At 46.5% G+C, this 21,068-nt stretch overlaps 1 protein-coding gene across 2 annotated transcripts; it reads left to right on the forward strand.

Moving 5' to 3' along the window:
• Positions 1 to 1,601: 1,601 nt before the first annotated feature.
• On the forward strand, positions 1,602 to 20,388 carry IL2RA (interleukin 2 receptor subunit alpha). 2 transcript variants are annotated; one of them, XM_081880213.1, is made up of 6 exons: positions 1,602 to 1,774; positions 8,697 to 8,891; positions 10,558 to 10,650; positions 12,772 to 13,002; positions 17,009 to 17,075; positions 20,134 to 20,388. In XM_081880213.1, exons 1-6 carry the CDS (start codon positions 1,696 to 1,698, stop codon positions 20,153 to 20,155), a joined length of 687 nt encoding a protein of 228 aa, XP_081736339.1. In that variant the 5' UTR covers positions 1,602 to 1,695; the 3' UTR covers positions 20,156 to 20,388. The 2 variants fall into 2 exon arrangements, with proteins under 2 accessions (XP_081736339.1, XP_081736340.1); XM_081880214.1 differs by lacking the exon at positions 1,602 to 1,774 and having other exon boundaries at positions 8,886 to 8,992.
• Positions 20,389 to 21,068: the final 680 nt, after the last annotated feature.

The following is a 21,068-nucleotide window of genomic DNA, read 5'->3' on the forward strand; positions in this document are numbered from 1 at the left end:
AAGCTACAAACATGAGTCTGACCAAACTACGGGAGGCAGTGGAAGACAGGAGTGCCTGGCGTGCTCTGGTCCAGGGGGTCACGAAGAGTCGGACACGACTAAACGACAACAACAATTTCAATAAAAGATTTTAAGGGGGGGGGGAGAAAAAGAAAACCCCAGAAAAGTATGCCACAGCAAAAAAATAAAAATGAAATCTGTCACTATTTTATGTGCAGGAGCAAAATAGTAAGCGGTCCTGGAAGAGATGGGTGCCCTCTGATCTGAAAGGGGCAAATGAAGCATCAAGGGCATATGATCAACCAGGGAATTTCCTAAAGAAATAGTTCAGTAAACATCAAAAGCGTGTCACGAGAAAAAGAGCAAGAACTCCCCCCCATCCCAGCCACCAATGGGTGCAGTTGGATAAGTCGGTCCCACTGCCTGCTTGCTCTTTGGCTGTCTGCCTGAGCCAAAAAGTGGAACCAACAAGGAGGACACACCTGACAAAGAGGTCCAGGAACAAGACCCATTGTGTGAGAATCCCAGGGAGAGTGCTTGACCCAAGAGCACTCCGAAACCTGGAATACTGCATAGCGCCTGCTCTCCTGTAGTGCCGAGTGCATCCAAGATAATAATATAATAATAATACTATAATAATTTATTATTTGTACCCCACCCATCCGGCTGGGTTTCCCCAGCCACTCTGGATGCCCTCCAACAAAGATTAAAAATACATTAAAATGTCACACATTAAAAACTTCCCTGAACAGGGCTGCCTTCAGATGTCTTCTAAATGTCAGGTACAGCGGTACCTCTGGTTACGTACTTAATTCGTTCCAGAGGTCCGGTCTTAACCTGAAACTGTTCTTAACCTGAGGTACCACTTTAGCTAATGGGGCCTCCCGCTGCCGCTGCACAGCCGCCGCCTGATTTCTGTTCTCATCCTGAAGCAAAGTTCTTAACCCGAGGTACTATTTCTGGGTTAGCGGAGTCTGTAACCTGAAGTGTATGTAACCTGAAGCGTATGTAACCCGAGGTACCACTGTAGTTTATCTCTTTGACATCTGATGGGAGGGTGTTCCACAGGGCGGGTGCCACTACCGAGAAGACCCTCTGCCTGGTTCCCTGTAGCTTTGCTTCTCACAATGAGGGAACCGCCAGAAGGCCCTCATTGCTGGACCTCAGCGTCTGGGCAGAACGATGGGGGTGGAGACGCTTCTTCAGGTATACTGGGCCGAGGCCTTTAAAGATGGTGCTTTAATTCTCCTTTTCCTTGCCACACTTCAGTCCATCCTAGACCATCCAACCGTCCGCTGGCTTGGGGGTCACTATAACAATGGCCACACAAGGAGTTTGGGTAGAGCTGTCCACTCTCTGCCAAGCTCATCCGCGGAGCGTTAGCCAGTTGTGAAAACCACTTCCTCCTCCTCCACAGCAAGGGCAAAACTGTGTCACACCTTGACAAGAAAATGTGGCTTCCTGCATGAGTAGTCCTCACACCTGAGAAGGCCAGTTTCGCCTATTCTTAGACAAGGAGGGGGGTGGATGGGGGAGAGTCAGAGAGCAACGCTGATCAGACTTGAGACAACGAGCATATAAATATGTTATCAAGTCCCTTTCCTCCGGCTCTGTGCTAGAGAGGCGTGTCGGCTCGCAGTCAGTCAGTGGAAAACCTCCTGCCACCTTCAGAACCAGCTTAGGGCTGGAGAAGAGATGGGTGGCTTTTACACTCGATTGGGGCTACTTCTCATATGGGGGATTTTCCAACCTACCACTTTGGCTGCCACTGATGGTAAGTAGCAAACCGCTGCAGCTGCCCTCTGGCTGTCCTAACTGTATGGGTTCGACCTGATGAATTACGCCACAATCCTTACCAGTTTTAGGTAAAGGTAAAGTGACCCCTGACCGTTAGGTGCAGTTGCGGACGACTCTGGGGTTGCGGCGCTCATCTCGCTTTATTGGCCGAGGGAGCCGGCGTACAGCTTCCGGGTCATGTGGCCAGCATGACTAAGCCGCTTCTGGCGAACCAGAGCAGCGCACGGAAACGCTGTTTACCTTCCCGCTGGAGCAGTACCTATTTATCTACTTGCACTTTGACGTGCTTTCGAACTGCTAGTTAGGCAGGAGCAGGGACCGAGCAACGGGAGCTCACCCCGTCGCGGGGATTCGAACTGCCGACCTTCTGATCGGTTTAGACCACAGCGCTACCCGTGTCCCTGTTACCAGTTTTACTTGGAAGTAAATAAGGAAATAAATAAGGTTTGTAATAGGACTTACCAGTTTTACTCGGAAGTAAATAAGTCCTGTTACAGACCCTCCAAGTGTCCCTATTTTCCAGGGACAGTCCCAGATTTACAGAAGTCATTCCGGTTTCTGATTTGATCCTAGAATGTCCAGCTTTTCCTTAGGCCGTTCCAACTGGAGAAATGTTGGAGGGGTTGGAGTTATGTGACACCCCAAGCCAAGGAGATAAGTAGCTGTAACAACCTTTAGAAGATATTTGAGAGCAGCCCTGTATAGGGAAGTTTCTTTTTATGTTTTATCATGTTTTTAGATGTGCCTGTTGCAAGCTGCCCAGAGTGGCTGAGACAACCCAGTCAGATGGGTGACATACAAATAATAAAATTATTTTTAATTTTATAAAAATAGGGGGTATAAATAATAAAATTGTTGTTGTAGTTGTGGTGGTGGTGGTGGTGGTGGAATAGGGTGTCCCTATTTTCACTGGGGAAACGTTGAAGGGTATGCTATTAATTAAGTGGGACTTTCTCCTAAGTAAGTGGGCTTAAGACATGGGTAGGCAAACTAAGGCCCGGGGGCCAGATCCGGCCCAATCGCCTTTTAAATCCGGCCTGCGAACAGTCCAGGAACTAACGGGTTTTTACATGAGTAGAATGTGTCCTTTTCTTTAAAATGCATCTCTGGGGTATTTGTGGGGCATAGGAATTCGTTCATCCCCTCCCCCCAAAAATATAGTCCGCCCCCCCCCCCCCACAAGGTCTGAGGGACAGTGAAAAAGTTTGCTGACCCCTGGCTTAGGAGGTCAGCCTTGATCGATTAAATGTGGACATAAGTAAAAACAGTTTGAGAAACATAGAAATTTGCCTTCATCGGGTGCCGGTAACACAAGGAAGCTAGCTCAGATCTTTGGTCCCTCTAGGATAGCACTGTCTACAGTGACTCTCATGGGATTCAGGCGTGAGGCAGTCCCAGCCCTTCTTGCAGGTGCCAGGAATTGAACCTGCGACCTTCTGCCTGCAGTGCACATGCTGTGCCACTGAGCTTCCCAAATAATGCGCTCCAGAATGGGCATGCACACCAGGAAAGGGCCACCTAACGCAATGGCGGATCATCTGCCTTGCTCTGAGGTTAAATCCCTGGCTTCTCTAGCTGGGACAACGAGAGACCCAATGAGTGTGGACAACACTGAGCAAAATGGAGCAATGGTCTGTCTCCATATAACACAGTCTATTTTTAAGGGATGTCATCCATTATACGCTGGAATTAAGTGAAACACATAGAATATGTTTTCCAGAACAGAAGGAAAGCTTCCCTTAAGTGTTGCTGAAGTATATCCATGATAGATAGATAGATAGATGATAGATAGATAGATGATAGATAGATAGATAGATAGATAGATAGATAGATAGATGAGATAGATAGATACACATGCATATATACAGAGGTGTGTTTTGGCTCTTGGATGGCCACTACAACAAAGTCCCATACACAGACATAATTTGTATTAGTGGTCAACCTGAGGTGGAAGGCATCATAGCCTGCCCCTTATATACTCAAGAAATTGCTTTCTGAAACCTCTGTTCACACAAGCAAGCAGCTACACCCAGGTAAAAATGGTCCTCATTCTTTTGAGTGACAATAATAGCTTCGTAACACAGAGAGTGGACCTCTATTCTGCTGGCTTCAAGGGGAGGAAATCAGGAAAAAGGAGTGAGGTAAAATCGCTGGAAATCATTGCGGCGAGTTGGCGGTTTAATTTGAAATCAAGCTGAATTTCAGTTTGTTGGTGTCCCTGGTAACCTCTCTTACATTGCAGATGTTGGCTCAAATTATGGGTCAATAATCTCAATTACTTTATTGGTACTGCTGCTGCAGGTTTCTCATAGACTTTGGCTAGAACAATAAACTTATATTGAATTGAATATATTCTGCCTTGGTCAGACCACACCTGGAATACTGTGTCCAGTTCTGGGCACCACAATTTAAGAAGGATGTTGACAAGCTGGAAGGTGTGCAGAGGAGGGTAACCAAGAGGATCAAGGGTCTGGAAACCATGCCTTATGAGGAACTGTTGAGGGAGCTGGGCATGTTTCACCTGGAAAAGAGGAGACTGAGAGGAGATATGATGGCCATCTTCAAATGTCTTAAGAGATGTCACATGGAAGAGGGAACAAGCTTGTTTTCTCTTGCTCTGGAGGGTAGGACTCGAACCAGTGGCTTCAAGTTACAAGAAAGGAGGTTCCGACTAAAAATTAGGAAAAACGTTCTGACAGTAAGAGCTGTTCGACAGTGGAATGGACTTTGTTGGGAGGTTGCAGACTCTCCTACTTTTGAGGTTTTTAAGCAGAGGTTGGGTGGCCATCTGTCATGGATGCTTTAGCTGAGATTCCTGCATCGCAGGGGGTTGGACTAGATGGCCCTCAGGAATCCCTTCCAACTCTACAATTCCATGATTCTGTCAGGGCCGGCTCTACGATGAGGCAAAGTGAGGCAACTGCCTCAGGCTTGGGCCCGCCCTGTATCCCCTAAGCTAGAATCCAGTGGAAGACATTGCTTCCAAATCCAGTGGAAGACATTGTCCTTTGAAATATACTCGGAGTCAAGAGTGGATTTCATGCTCTTTATTCAGCTCATAGTGGTGAGGAGGAATGGAAGTTCCCCCAGAATGTCTGCTTTGTATACATTATTTACACAATGGGCCCCACGTGATTGGGTAATTCCGGGATTCTCCTAAAGGCCAATCAGGTTGCGGATTCACTTCCACCTGGAGCTGGATTGGGTGGCTCCTGTGGACCAATCAGACTGCTGCATTCTGAATCCTATTGTTCTAGGGCCAATCAGACTGCTGCATTTTGGATCCTATTCAACTCAGTACATAACATCCTTTCACCCGTATTGGAGTAAGATTCAACTACCAGTCCAACTGGATTCTGTATGTACCTTGGGGGAGGGTGCCATCTTGTCTTTCGCCTCAGGCTGCAAAAAGTCTTGAGCCGGCCCTGAATCCTATGGTTAAAATGTCTAATAGGCACCCTGAACCATTTGCTGGTCCTCAGCCAAAACAATATGTCTGTGCATGTGTTTTGCGTGTGTATAAGATGAACGGTTTTAAGGTCACTCCCCTCCCCTTCTCTAACCTAGTAGCAGGCTGTGGTTCTCCTGCAGGAGTGATGATCGGAAGAGAGAGAGAGAGAGAGAGATTAACCGCACACCTCAGCCACATATTCTGAAACGAAAGCAGGCTACTTCCTCGTAGAGGAGTGACACATTTCTGCTAAGGCTTCAAACGGTTCTTTGAAAGCAGCGGGCAGCCTGGGATTTCCATTTTTCATCTGTTTTTGACGCTTATCTTTCGTTCATTCCCCCCTTTGCCCCAAAACTGTCTATTCTAAAGGGCACTCTTGATTAAATGAGTCACAAGAGAGTCATAGCACAGTTGCAGGGTGAAGCTCAAAGCCATGTCTAATGGGCATTTACAGGAAAATCCCAAAACGTGTCTACTAACACTGTTTGTGTTGAGAGAGTTGCATTGTAAGGGGTTGGGCTAGAAGTTTGGGACTACAATTCCCATCATCCTTGACCACTGGTCCTGCTAACTAGGGATCATGGGAGTTGTAGGCCAAAAACACCTGGAGGGCCGAGGTTGAGGAAGCCTGTTCTAAAGCCATAGTCACCACACCATACATGTGAATAACTATGACACTACTTCAAATGGCCATCACTTCCCCCAGAGAATTCTGGGAGCTGTAGTTTGTTAAGGGTGCTGAGAGGTGTTAGTCCCCTGCCAGAACTACAATTCCCAGAGTTCTCTGGGACGAGGGATTGTTACACCACTCTGGGAATTGTAATTCTGTGAGGGGGATGGGGGTCTCCTGATAACTCAGGCATAGGCAAACTCCAGCCCTCCAGATGTTTGGGACTACAATTCCCATCATCCCTAGCTAACAGGACCAGTGGTCAGGGATGATGGGAATTGTAGTCCAAAAACAGCTGGAGACCCAAGTTTGGAGGGCTGGAGTTTGCCTATGCCTGTGATAACTTAACAAACTACAGCTCTCATAATTGTTTGATGGGGAAAGCCATAACTGTTTAAAGTGATATCATAGTGCTTTGTATGCATGGCGTGAATGTGGCCTCAGTTTCTCATTCTTCCAATCTTCAGTTCAGTTCCTCATAATTCCACACCTGTTTACTATTTATTAATTTTTAAGTCCTCATGAAAACCTGTCAGCATCTTAATGCAAATTTCCCCAGATGTACACATTTACGTGTGCAGTTTTGCCCGTTATACAGTGGTACCTCAGGTTACATACGCTTCAGGTTACATACACTTCGGGTTACAGACTCTGCTAACCCAGAAATAGTGCTTCAGGTTAAGAACTTTGCTTCAGGATGAGAACAGAAATCGTGCTCCGGCGGCAACAGGAGGCCCCATTAGCTAAAGTGGTGCTTCAGGTTAAGAACAGTTTCAGGTTAAGTACAGACCTCCAGAACAAATTAAGTACTTAACCTGAGGTACCACCGTACACATTTTTTCCAAAGCAATTTCACCCAACATAATGTCTTTTCATACACTGTTTTCGGCAGTGAGTGCGCACTTACCCCAACGTTATACATTAACTGGCTGGAGGACTGCACTGTGCACCTTGGAGAAGTGTGAATTTCGAAGGATGGCTGTGTTTCGATTTGCATGTTGGTTTAGAAAGTGTGAATTAGGTAATTTCCCCTTTAAATGCAACTGAGTTGAATCTCTCCCCCATCCCTAGAGTTGTGATTTGTGGACTTAAACCCCAGTAATATTTCCTGGGGGAGCAGCAAAAGCGGGAGGACCAGTGGATATATATGTATTATTCACACACACACACACACACACACAGGCAGGCAAGAGCATTTTCAGAGTTCAGGGACGCATTCTGGCTAGAGGCACAAGCCTGAGGAGGCTGTGGAACAGGACTGGTGAGGGCTGTGGCATGGGGAGAGTCTTGGGGACTGACCAGAGAGGTTTGGAAGGCTGCGTTTGGCCCCCAGACCTTGGAAATGCAACAACAAGGATCATCCAGTTTGCAACTAAAGGGTTAATTCTGTTAAATGAGAGAGGGACTGGTAGAGGCATTTCTTAGCAACCAGGCAGCGTGTTTACTGAGGTAGCATGTGATTGGCTGTGCTGTTCTGAGGGAGTTCCCCCCCCCCATGACTGGTTGAATGTCTTCCCGCTATGAACCAGGCCTGCTATTACTTTAGATCTAAAATTGATTACATTTATGTATGAGTTTACACATCTAAGCATGGATTAAGTTTGTTTTACAGTGGTACCTCCGGATGCGAACGGGATCCGTTCTGGAGCCTCATTTGCGTCCAGAAGCGAACGCAACCCGCGTCCGTGCGTCTGCGCATGCGAGGGTCGCACTTCGCCGCTTCTGCGCATGCGCGTGACGTCATTTTGACCGTCTGCGCATGCGTAAGCGGCGCAACCCAGAAGTAACGCACTCCATTACTTCTGGGTCGGTGCAGCGCGCAACCTGAAAATACTTATCCCGAAGCTACTTCAACCTGAGCTATGACTGTACTTCTGTCGTGCCATATAGGTCACTTTAAGAAATAAATTTTGTATCTGTGGATTGCCAACACTTGTTACTCAAACCAATATTGTGCTTGTCCATATAATCCTGCCTTGTAACAGTCGTTGCTTACTGCAACCAATACTATACTATAAGATCCACTATCCTGTAATATTACATACGGTATGTACAATTGTTTATGGTTTTTTTATATTATTTTTGCTGTAAAAATGTGTGAGATTACGAAATTGTATTTATTTGCATTACCTAGAGCCTGTTCTACTGATGAAGCCTAGGATGGCGAAACAAGGCTAATATTCCGGAAATCCTTGTCTTAGACTCTGTGAAAGCATTCTGTGGAACTGTAACAACCCTTTATGTGGATTATTGGACTCTATGAACAGACAGGTGGAATAGACACTTATACATGCATGGATCTTATGCATGCACTGACTAGAGAATGAACGGATCCACTGGGTCTTCTGCTTTTCTCGTTGAACTTTATGAAACTTCCGTTGAAATCTACAATTTGATACAATGAATAGTACACCTTATTTATTAAAAAATACAGCCGTTGCATCTTATTATGCATTATTTGAATGGCTTTGTGTGAGCCAGTGTGGTGTAGTGGTTAAGAGCGGTGGACTCGTAATCTGGGGAACCGGGTTCGCGTCTCCGCTCCTCCACCTGCAGCTGCTGGGTGACCTTGGACCAGTCACACTTCTCTGAAGTCTCTCAGCCTCACTCACCTCACAGAGTCTTTGTTGTGGGGGAGGAAGGGAAAGGAGAATGTGAGCCGCTTTGAGACTCTTTAAGGTAGTGATAAAATGGGATATCAAATCCAAACTCTTCTTCTTCTTTGCTAACATCCCGTATCCCTGGGTCACACATGCAAACTTCCTTTCTCTTTTGCAGAAGAGTGCCCTGTTCCACAGGAAATCAAATTTGCAAAATACACTGCTCCTGAAGGGTATGTCGTGGGCACACCTGCTCGTTACAATTGTCATAAAGGGTACCAGAGAAAACCAAGGAAAAGCAATCTTCTGACATGCAGGAACGTGGGCGGTACAGCTAAGTGGAACAGAACTGCTCCGCTCCCGATTTGTGTAGGTAAGAAGTTGTGTTTCTGGGAGACAGAATGAATTTCTATACCTTGTCTTCCTCTTTGAAGTTAGCTGGAAGATCTGAGAAATGGAGAGGTGCATCTGCAGGTAAAAACTTCTGGTTTTGCATGTAACGCCGCTTTGCAAAAAAGAAGAATGGCAGCCGATCGCAGCCATACTCGGCTCGACCTCCTGGAACCAGTGATGGTGGCGAAGGTCCGTTGTGGGTGTCTGGAAGCCGTTGAAATTGAATCCCAACAAAATTGAATCCCAACAAAATGGGGAGACAGGGGGCAGGGAAGTGGGGGGGACTCCCTGGCCCTGAATGGGGTAACTGTGCCCCTAAAGGACCAGGTGTGGAGCCTGGGGGTCATTTTGGACTCACAGCTGCCCATGGAGGTGCAGGTCAACTATGTATCCAGGGCAGCTGTCTACCAGTTTCACCTGTTGTGACAGCTGAGACCCTACCTGCCTGCACACTGTCTTTCCAAAGAGCTCCATGCGCTGGTTATCTCCCGCTTGGACTACTGCAATGCGCTCTACCTTTGAAAAGACCTTATAAACTATCACTCATCCCAAATGCAGCTGCTAGACTGGTAGCAGCCACGGGGCCACATTACAACGATGCTAAAAAATTTACGTTGGCTCCCAGGATGTTTCCAAGCATATTTCTATGTCTTGATGCTGATCTCTAAAGCCCTAAATGGCCTCTGTGCTTTCAACCTGAAGGAGCGTCTCCACCCCCATTGTTCAGCCCAGACACTGAGATCCAGGACTTTCTGGTGGCTCCCTCGCTGGGAGAAGTGAGGTTACAGGGAACCAGGCAGAGGGCCTTCTCGGTAGTGGCCCCTGCCCTGTTAAATGCCCTCCCATCAGATATCAAGGAGATAGGTTAATAATAATAATAATTTATTTGTACCCGGCCCATCTGACTGGGTTGCCCCAGCCATTACGAGCAGCTTCCAACATATATAAAAACAGAACAAAACATTAAACCATGAAAAGCTTCCCAAAACAAGGCTGCCTTCAGATGTCTATGAAAAATTATACAGAAGACATTTGTTGTGAGAAGCTTTCAAGGTTAAATGTTGTTGTTGCTTTCTTGTGTTTTTGTTGGAAGCTTCCCAGAGTGACAGTGGCAACCCAGTCAGATGGGTGGGGTATAAATTATTATTATTATTATTATTATTATTATTATTATTATTATTACTACTACTACTATTACTACTCTGCCCGCTCTTGCTTCTGGCTCCACCCACCACAGTTATGTGGCTCCTGCCAGGCTCACCACAAGGGAAAGTGGACCCTGGACTGAAAACAGACACTTCTGCTTTGTGGTACAACACATGATGCGCCTAACAAGCCAGCACTTCTACAGTCATACCTCGGGTTAAATGTGCTTCAGGTTGAGCGTTTTCAAGTTATGCTCCACAGCGACCCAGAAGTAATGGAGCACGTTACTTCTGGGTTTCGCCACTTGCGCATGTGCAGATGCTCAAAGCGACATCACGCGCATGCACGGAAGGGGCAAAATGCGACCCATGCACACGCAGGCACGTCTTACGTTCTACTCAGGATGTGAACGGAGCTCCAGAATGGATCCCGTTCGCATCCAGAGGTACCACTGTATATTGTTTGGAGTACCTTATTTTCTTCCTCGTTCTTCTACACAGCTGACCCGCGGCAGACTCTTCCTCCTACAGTACATTCTACAGCAGGAAATTGGAGCATAGCTTCAACCAGCCCCCAACCTACAAATCGGGCAGGTAAGACAGACGCTTCCATCTTTCCAGTTACAGATAGGTAGCCGTGTTGGTCTGCCATAGTCAAAACAAAACAAATTCCTTCCAGTAGCACCTTAAAGACCAACTAAGTCAGTTCTTGGTATGAGCTTTCGTGTGCATGCACAGGTATCTGAAGAAGTGTGCATGCACACGAAAGCTCATACCAAGAACTGACTTAGCTTCCATCTTTGTATCCTAGAGCCTAAAGTCACTCCGCAAGTAGAGATGTAGCCGCACAGGAAACAAAAAAAGGCAAAGAGTAAAAGGCAAAGAGTTAAGGGTATTATCCTTCCGAATACCATTGCTTTTCAGTTTCATTTGTTTTCTTTCTATGGCCTCTTTTCACTTACATGAGTCACAAAGCGGCTTGACTACAATAAATTACTGTATTTTCCCGTGTATAAGACTATATTCCCCCCCCAAAAATGTTTAAGTTTAAAATTGGGGGGCATCATACATGGAATGTTTAAAATTTCTTAATTTGGGGCTCATAAATAGGGGTCATCTTATACATGGAAAAATACGGTATATAAAATGATTAACAAATCACCAATGAAACAGCCACCTTCCATACAACATTAACAAAACAACTAAAAAAAAATAATAGATCAAACAGCACAACCACAAGAAAAGTCGTATTATAAAATTCACAAAGCATTGCAGCACTCGTAATCCACAAAACAATTCACAATACCTGTTGCTGGCAACCACAAGAAGGAAGAGGGCTCTTGTGGTTAAATCCTGCCTGTTTCCCATGGGTATCCAGCTGGCCACTGTGAGAACAACATGCTGGACTTGATGAACCCTTGGCCTGATCCAGCAGACTCCTCTTCTGATGTTATATTAGGCCAGCAGGGTTGGAGAAATTTTGGAACATTGCAGAACATCTCAGGGTGGGTAGGTGGGAATCCTAAGGCATGGGGTGCTATTAATCCTGTACGTATCCCTGATCGTGCATTTAACACAAATGTAACCATGGAAAGAGGAACGCAGATGGCGCTGTGAGTTAAACCACAGAGCCTAGGACTTGCCGATCAGAAGGTTGGCGGTTCGAATCCCTGCGATGGGGTGAGATCCCTTTGCTCAGTCCCTGCTCCTGCCAACCTAGCAGTTCAAAAGCACATCAAAGTGCAAGTAGATAAATAGGTACCGCTCCAGCGGGAAGGTAAACGGCGTATACATGTGCTGCTCTGGTTCTCCAGAAGCGGCTTAGTCATGCTGGCCACATGACCCGGAAGCTGTATGCCGGCTCCCCGGCCAGTAAAGCGAGATGAGCGCCGCAACCCCAGAGTCAGTCATGACTGGACCTAATGGTCAGGGGTCCCTTTACCTTTACTTTAACCATGGAAGAGTAATCTCTTTGAGATCTTGGACCCAGAATTGTGGTGACAGTCCAGTCTTATCATTAGGTAAAGTTAGGCAACCACCTCAGCTGGCAGATACAGGAGGGCCCCCTTGCTATACATCTCTATTGGGTTGTTGCACCCCTATACTAGACCTGCTGCATTTGGTGCCGTAGAAGGTGCCAAACAGCTTTTTAAAAAGTTTTTTTATTAACAAATTCAACAAAACAAATCAACAATACAAATCATCTTCATTGTTCCCCCCCCCCAATTTTTTTCCTCCCACCTCCCCAACAAACCCTCCCTCCCTCCCCCCAAGACTTTCCTCAGCTCCTCCCTCTGATTTCTCAACTCACGTTGTTCTCTGCATATTATAAAATTGTATACATCCTTATGTTATCTATCCACCATATTAACTCAATAAATTTGTGTATGTTTATTCAAAACCTGCCAAAGAGTCCAGTTCATTTTGTTGTCTGTGACTTTAAAGAAGAATGGAAACCTTTTACAGTCTATTTAAAAAGGCAACAAAAGGTGCCAAACAGCTTTTGAATCTCTGTCCTTGATGATCTCGTGTACCCGCTTCTCATTTTCCCCTGCCTTGGTTTTCATACTACCTGTAAAACAACAGCGATAAAAATGGGTTCACGAAATTGAAAATAAAAATATGTGGCCCTTAAAAACAAACAAACATCCCCTGCTTGTTCCTGGCTCCATAACTGACTGCCGGACTTCTTCACTTTCTTCTTCCGCCCTGTAGGCTTCTGCGGAGAACCAGAACCCCTCAGCAATGCCGACGTTAAAGTGACAATGTACCACGTGGGGCAGAAACTGCGCTATGAATGCCTGGAAGGCTATCAAGGAACCGTCCCCTTCTCTGAAGTCAGCACCTGTGAGGCTTCTGGTGGAAAAAACGTTTGGTCTAAGTTAAATCTCCGTTGTAGCACACAACAGGGACACAACAGGGACACACCATGGGGTTCTGGTGCAGGTAAGATGAGGTTTAAGAGTAAACGTTGCATAGTAACAGGGCACTTTCCCCCTTACAGAATATCCTAGGTTCGAACTAATAACGACGATGGCTGCCATATTTGTTGTCCGCCTGTCTCCACCAACCTTCCCCAACTTGGTGGCCTACAGATGATTTCTGCTACAGCTCTCATCATACTTGACTACTGGCTGTGACGGTTGGGTCTGATGTGTCAGGAGTCTCTGCCTGTTGGCTTCCCTCCTCCCCTACTTCAGCTTCTGCCGCTGATTCTAGACTTCTTTCATCATCATTGTTATGTGTGCCGGCGTGGTTGCTCGAGAGCGAATAGGCAAGACCCCCACTGGTCTTTTCAAGGCTTTATTATTGGTACAAAAACATTCACAGTTCAGAATGTCTCAATTCCATGTCTTGCTCAGTCACTAGCAGCATCTGGGAGTGGGCGGTCCTTGAACTTTCCCCAGCAGAGCAATCTTTTGACCCCCATCCTACGCCTCCCCTCTCTGCGCATAAACCAACTGCGCAGAGAGGGCGTGGGCAAAGGGGGACCTGCCTCCCCCCCTGCTTTGCTCAGACTCGGTGTTGTGGCTCTCCCTTGCATCCTCCGAGCCCCGCATGCCTGAGCCCCACATGCCTTCCCCACTGGAGGCGTGGAGGAAGAGCTACTTCCTCCGTGGAGGAAGAGCTACTTCTCATGATCTTCGGAGGCTCCCTGTAACCCAACTGCCCTTCCACCTCTTGCCTCTGAGCTGATGGCATTTCCCTGACAATCATGATTCCTTTGTATGCCACCCATCCGACTGGGCTGCCCCAGCTACTCTGGTTGGCTTCCAACAAATTACGAAGCCACATTAAAACACCGAACATGAAAAACCTCCCAATAAAGGGCTTAATTCAGATGTCTTCGGAAAGTTGCGTTAATTGTTTATTTCCTCGCCATCTGGCAGGAGGGCGTTCCACAGGGTGGGTGCTTTCCAGGCACAGCACAGGCAGAAGTGTGGACCATAGTTAAATAATGAAACTCGCTCCCCCAGGAGACAGTGGTGATCCCCAACTTAGATGGCTTTAAAAGAGCATTAGACAAATTAATGGAGGAGAAGGGTACTGATGGTTATTAGCCATGATGCCTATACTCTGCCTAGAGGTGGCAACGCTGCTGCTGCTGCTGCTGCTGCTTCTTCTTCTTCTTCTCCTCCTCCTCCTCCTCCTCCTCCTTCTCCTTCTCCTTCTCCTTCTCCTTCTCCTTCTCCTTCTCCTTCTCCTTCTCCTTCTCCTTCTCCTTCTCCAGCGATCACTAATAGCCAAGTAAGATTGTCTTCCATAAACCCGGTTTTAACAATGAGTCCGTAAATGACTGTGGAGGCCAATTCTGGAACCACACGTCCTTCCACAGTGCAGACTTAGGCTTCCGGGCAGGAGTTGATCATTGTGAGGGTTTGCCAAGCATGCCTTCCTCTTAGCACGTTTCTCCCTTTAGTCCTGAGTTCAAGCGTCTTCAAAGCCCATGACACCTTTGGTGAAGGCTGTTCTCCAATTGGAGCGCTCTCAGGCCAGTGTTTGTACTACATTTTTTTAGATTTGTCTTGAGAGAGTCTTTAAACCTCTTTTGTCAACCACCAGCATTACACTTTGTTGTTGTTTAGTTATGTCCGACTCTTTGTGACCCCATGGGCCAGAGCACGCCAGGCACTCCTGTCTTCCACTGCCTCCCGCAATTTGGTCAAACTCATGTTTGTAGCTTCGAGAACACTGTCCCACCATCTCGTCCTCTGTCGTCCCCTTCTCCTTGTGCCCTCCATCTTTCCCAACATCAGAGTCTTTTCCAGGGAGTCTTCCCTTCTCATGAGGTGGCCAAAGTATTGGAGCCTCAGCTTCAGGATCTGTCCTTCCAGTGAGCACTCAGGGCTGATTTCCTTCAGAATGGAGAGGTTTGATCTTCTTGCAATCCATGGGACTCTCAAGAGTCTCCTCCAGCACCAGAATTCAAAAGCATCCATTCTTCGGCAATCAGCCTTCTTTATGGTCCAGCTTTCACTTCCATACATCACTACTGGGAAAACCATAGCTTTAACTATACGGACCTTTGTTGGCAAGGTGATGTCTCTGCTTACCCCTTACCAATGAAGTAAGGAGGGGAGAGTTGTTCTTGTGCCCGGGTCCCACTTGCAGGCTTTTTACAGACACCTGGTTGGCTGCTGTGAGAACAGTATGCTGAACTAGATGGACCATTGGCCTGATCCAGCAGGCTCTTCTTATGTTCTTAAGGCAGAGGAGAGGAGGGTTCTGATGTCCTCATAAACATCCTCATTTTGATGTTTCCCTCTTAATGGGGTGACTCTCCTTGTTCCACCACCCTATTCAGCCGTGTCTGCTTTTGCATGGGGGCCAGGGCCTGATGGAAGCAGAAATATCACAAAATATTTCAGGCTGGTTAGGTTAACCAATCTAATTTTATAATTCATATTTGAGCAAATAGTTTAGGAAGGTTAATACTTATCTGACCATTCTTATACTCTCTCGTTTATATATGGCAAGCAAGCAGCCTTGTAGCCAGTGTCGCTCCGGAATTCTGAAGTACCCATTTTTAAAGTCCATCGTTAAATTCAGTGCAGCTTTGAAAGGTCCAGTCCACCAACTTGATTCGAAATGGTGTCCAGTTGTATCCAAACATACATGAAAAACCTTCTCCTTGATCTCAGGACCATCACACAAAATTTGGTTTGAGGTGTCGAAATGCACAACAGACAACTAACTTCTCCAAAACACCTTGTAGGTGCACGTATGCCGTTCTGTATTTTATTCTGTTGCTTAGAGAGCCTTGATTACAGGAGGACCATAAACATTTTAGGCAAAATAAGAGAAAATTAATAACCAGAACAGGGCGGCAAATTAAATACTCAGCAATTGCAAACAGCAGCATATATATTTAAGTTCTAAAAATTGCTTGTGTCCATAAAGACACATCCACACTGTGCATTTTTTTAAAATTACTTTCCCCAATGAATTCTGCAAACTGTTGTTTACTCCTCCCAGAACTTAAATTACAGTTCCCTTTTGTTGGCGGCGGGTGCTGGTGTCACCTGCTTTAAATGTATATTGTGGATGTGACCAAGGAGCTGTGTTATACTGACTCACGGCAATCATCCACAGAGTCCAGCACCATCCTCTCCAACCGGCACCAGCTCTGGTGTGTTTCACACATTTGCCCCATACAAGGGTCTCATTCCAGTTTCCCATTTTTCTTCTTCCTCCTCCAGAGTTAGGAGAGAGCATTTTACTTGCAAGGAGGACTCATTATAGGAGTCACAGGTATTGGGTGGGATCAGGGCCGGATTTAGGTTTGATGAGGCCCTAAGCTCCTGAAGGTAATGGGGCCCTTTATATGTCCAGCTGTCCTTTGTCAACAACAAATTGTCACTGTTCTTTGTGTTGAATATATGCTATACAGTGGTACTTCAGGTTACAGACCCTTCAGATTACAGGCGCTTCAGATTACAGACTCTGCTATCCCAGAAATAATACCTCAGGTTAAGAACTTTGCTTCAGGATGAGAACAGAAATCACGCGGCGGCAGCGGGAGGCCCCATTAGCTAAAGTGGTACCTCAGGTTAAGAACAGTTTCAGGTTAAGAATGGACCTCCAGAACGAATTACGTTCATACCACTGTATGGTAATTCATGGACTTCATATGTATCTAAAGCCATTTGCACATAACAAATAGGGAGCCTACACAACACAAAACACTATTGCTGTTTTATTTGTAGGTTTTATTTCATTTCTTTTTTATCTTGTATTTTGGAAATGTACATCCAGTTTGTTTTCCTTTAAATTTTTTTTTTGGGGGGGGGCAAGAGAGTGTAGCCCTAAGCTATAGCTTGTTTAGCTTATACATAAATCCCACCGTGGGATGATAAAGAGTAAGCAAGCAGAACGCGGACCTGAAGCACTGATAGAATAAGCCAGCCATCTCCTCACTCCCTGACCACGTGGTTTCCTTTTCATTTTAAAGCTGCTCTCAGCCTTGCTGCAATGGCCAAGTTCATCATCTTAGAAGGAATCCTCGCAGGAACTGTGGGGTAAGTGGCCTTATAAAGTGCCTTTTGCACCGGAAAAGCTGTAACCTAAAACTGTAGTTTCTGTCAGGGACTGGGCAGAGGAGGAACGGTGAAGGCCATCTCCCCAGCCTGACCCTTCCAGAGAAGAATATGACAGGTCAGAATTACAGCAGGGGTTTGAGGGAGGTCACAGCTCAGAGGCAGATGAGGGGTATGGTAGGAATTTTGAGGTCTTAGATACATGTTAAATGTTCATAAGTGTACCAACCAAGCACATAAATAGATCAGCACAGGAAAACCATTTTTGGTTCCCAAACTGACCAGGTGTTTTCTCTGCAAGGAGGGAGGGGGTCAGGGAACCTTCCCATTGTCTCAGGAATTGAGTAATCAGCATTTTATTGGGTGACAGACTATCAGGAAAGGCAATCAGGAAAGGCAACCAGATTACCTGGCACACAGGAAAAACGACAACACCTTTTCTGTGATGTAGATATGAAGTTTGGGGGGGGGTGGTCTTGGGTTACACCCCTTCTGTGATGTATGTATGGAAGGGTGGTCTTGAGCTCCAGGGCAGGGTATTTAAAATGTCTATACAGTGGTACCTCTGGATGCGAACAGGATTGTTCCGGAGCCCCGTTCGCATCCTGAAGCGAACACAACCCGCATCTGCATGGGTTGCGATTAGCCGCTCCCGCACATGCGTGTGACGTCATTTTGAGTGTCTGCGCATGCACAAGCGGCGAAACCCAGAAGTTACATGCTCCATTACTTCCGGGTCGCCGCGGAGCGTAACCTGAAAACGCTCAACCTGAAGCACATTTAACCTGAGGTATGACTATATAAGGCCTTGCGCACCGTTGTTCTGGGTTTATCCTCCTTTCCTGCGTGTGAGGGGAGCACCCTGTTGCAACAGATCAATAAAGATCAGGCTTACTAGCTGCTTTGCTTCTCAATATTCTCTGGTTGGCCTCTGTTATTTTCTCCTACCAATAGGGAACCTGCGTAAGGACTCTATATGGGCTCTTGGATACCCCATAAGGGGAAAAGGGAAGATTTTGGTTTACAACAGGGGAAAAGCTAGGAAATAATGGGAGAGGAGAAGGAGGAAGGAAGGAGCACCGGGGGGGCGGGGGGCGACTGCTGATGGACACAGTGTCTTTAGAAAGTATTCCAGACCCCACCCTCTCCCAGAACATGGCATGCCTTGAAAGTAGGAAAGCAAGGAGCTAAAAGGCAGAGGGCACTTTTCAGCGATGACTCATGCAGGAGCGGAGAAAGGGGGGTGCAGTAGGGGTGAATCACCCCGGGTGTCACCACTGGGTGTTTTTTTTTTACAAAATTCCGGGCTGCACTCACCATGGGGCCTGCAGCGATCACACAGGGTCCCCGGACGTTTAACGGTCTATTGATTCCTGTGCCACCACTGTGCTCGCTTCCCCGCTGCCACCAACCAGTTACTCTCTGGTAAAACACTTGAGTCCAGACAGTTGTTAAAAGTGATCCAAAAAAACTGTTTATTTTACAAGCATTAACAAGTTTATGGTTTCTCAGATAATATTCCTCTTAACTTTAGTATCTTTATCTTCCTAATACCTTCGAACTGATTATCTCAACTGTTTGACCAACTCCTCTCTCTCTCACACACACACCAGACTAGCCCAACCCACTGACTTATCTTATCTGTCTCTTCCCACTCCAGACTGTCTTCTCTTCAACTCTAACCCCTTAAAAAACCTCTGTGCTTAAACCTTATACACAGTTAACTCTGCCGCCTGGGTTCCCATTAGTTAGTCATTTTACAATTAGTTAACCCTTTCCCTATGAACCCAGTATGATGTCACACACCTGGGAGGGCAAACGCCACACCTGGCGGCACTCAGCAAAGGGCCTGCAGTGCACCTGGCTGGGGTGGCTGGCCCCGCCCCTGTGGGTGGCTGGCCCCGCCCCCAGCACAGGGTGTGCGCACCACCCCAGGCACCCATTTGTCTTGCTCCACCGCTGGACTCATGAGGAAGTGGGAGAGATGGAGCGGGCAGAGATTCACTCGGGGCAATGCCGTTACAGTGGTACCTCGGGTTAGGTACAGTGGTACCTTAGGTTGCATACGCTTCAGGTTACATACGCTTCAGGTTACAGACTCCGCTAACCCATAAATATTACCTCGGGTTAAGAACTTTGCTTCAGGATGAGAACAGAAATCACGCAGCAGTGGCGCAGTGGCAGCAGGAGGTCCCATTAGCTAAAGTGGTGCTTCAGGTTAAGAACAGTTTCAGGTTAAGAACGGACCTCCAGAACGAATTAAGTACTTAACCCGAGGTACCACTGTACTTTTCCTTGTCTTGTCCGTTCCTGGCAACGTGCTGGGAGGGGGGGGTTGGTTCCTCTGCTGCCTGATAGTTACGTTCTTAACCTAGCACCCTGAAGCTACCTTAATTTGATCATGAAGGCTTTCAAAAGCCATAGGACTTGAGTTAGCTTGGTGGGACTATCTTTAGCTTGGGTTGGAGGTCATGGATGTGGCTTGCACAGGGGTCAGCAAACTTTTTCAGCAGGGGCCGGTCCACTGTCCCTCAGGCCTTTTGGGGGGCTGGATTATATTTTGAAAAAAATATATGAACAAATTCCTATGTCCCACAAATAACCCAGAGATGCATTTTAAATAAAAGGCACATTCTACTCATGTAAAAACATGCTGATTCCCGGACCGTCCGTGGGCTGGATTTAGAAGGCAATTGGGTCGGATCTGGCCCCCAGGCCTTTGTTTGCCTACCCACGGTCTTGCAACTTGACCACAAGTGTTGGTTCAGTCGCTTATCTTGCTCTGTCTGTTAACCTGGCTGCCACTTAGCAACTGTGGAACAAGTCTTAGTTGTGAGCAAAGGTGGAATTAGAAGAACCAATCAAACTTGGGGAGAGAGTTCTGGGATGTTGGGAAGCAGAGAAAAGTTTGCAGTTTCTTCTGTGGTCAACATGTTAGCTTCATCTTTCAAGACACTTTTTTTTTTTTTACATTGTGTGTGTGTGTGTGTGTGTGTGTGTGTGTGTGTGTGCATTAACTTACCTTTTCCTTTCTTTTTAGATTCTATTCTTGCTGCTTGTAATAAGCATTTTTCTACAGTTTATGCCTGGACTAATCTTCCGTCTGGATTTTCCTGGATTGTATATCCTGGCAGCCCAACTGGTCTCTAGTAATGAGAATCTAAAACCACGGAAGTTTATGCCTCCCGGGATTTCACTTTGGGTTGGTAGTTGGTCTTCTTCTAAAGGACTGTGTAGCTAGGACAGCCTTGCTAATGCAGTAAACTTTTGACTAGAGACATTCTGGGCTTTAGGTGCCCCAACACAGCATTTAAAGGTAAAGGTACCCCTGCCCGTCACCCTCCTTGGGTGCTTTTGTCTGGCTGGAATGTCACCTTGAACTCTGCAGACACCTTGGTTGCCTGGATAGAACAACGGGGTGTGTGCATGTCTGTACACACCTCCAATGTTGGTATGGCTGGCCTGTAGCTACTGCACTTGTTTGCTCTGCCCAAGGTCCCCCCCCCCCTTCATTTTATTTTCTCTTTCTTTCTCTCCCCCCTCTTTTCTCATTGTATCAACAAAGCATCAATTAAAAAAAGTGCAAAAAATTAAAATGTGCTGCTTGTGCATTGGAGCTTCAGTGTGTACAAAAAAAATCCTGAATTGAGAGGCAAATGGAACCATGGCAGGATCCGGATTAGAAACACAGTGGGGGCAAATGTTTAAAGCTCCCCTCCCCTCTATACCAGCTTCCTGATATGGATCAGCGGCAGCAGGCTGACAGGCGAACTAATGCCACTGTACTGGAAGAAGCAAAGATCACCAGTGTCGATGCAATGATTCTTCAACACCAGCTGCGTTGGACTGGTCATGTTGTTCGGATGCCTGATTATCATCTTCTGCAACAACTACTCTATTCCAAACTTTAAAATGGAAAGCGTAATGCTGGTGGTTGACAAAAGAGGTTTAAAGACTGTTTCAAGGCAAATCTAA

The sequence above is a fragment of the Podarcis erhardii genome (assembly GCF_964252035.2).
Source record: "Podarcis erhardii genome assembly, chromosome: 10".
NCBI lineage: Eukaryota > Metazoa > Chordata > Lepidosauria > Squamata > Lacertidae > Podarcis > Podarcis erhardii.

Bases quoted from the DNA above. Each gene is read 5' to 3' on its own strand.
- IL2RA (XM_081880213.1), top strand. From the start codon at position 1,696: ATGGGTGGCTTTTACACTCGATTGGGGCTACTTCTCATATGGGGGATT. The intron at 1,775-8,696 runs GTAAGTAGCAAA...TCTCTTTTGCAG, and splicing joins CACTTTGGCTGCCACTGATG to AAGAGTGCCCTGTTCCACAG. The intron at 17,076-20,133 runs GTAAGTGGCCTT...CTTTCTTTTTAG, and splicing joins ATCCTCGCAGGAACTGTGGG to ATTCTATTCTTGCTGCTTGT.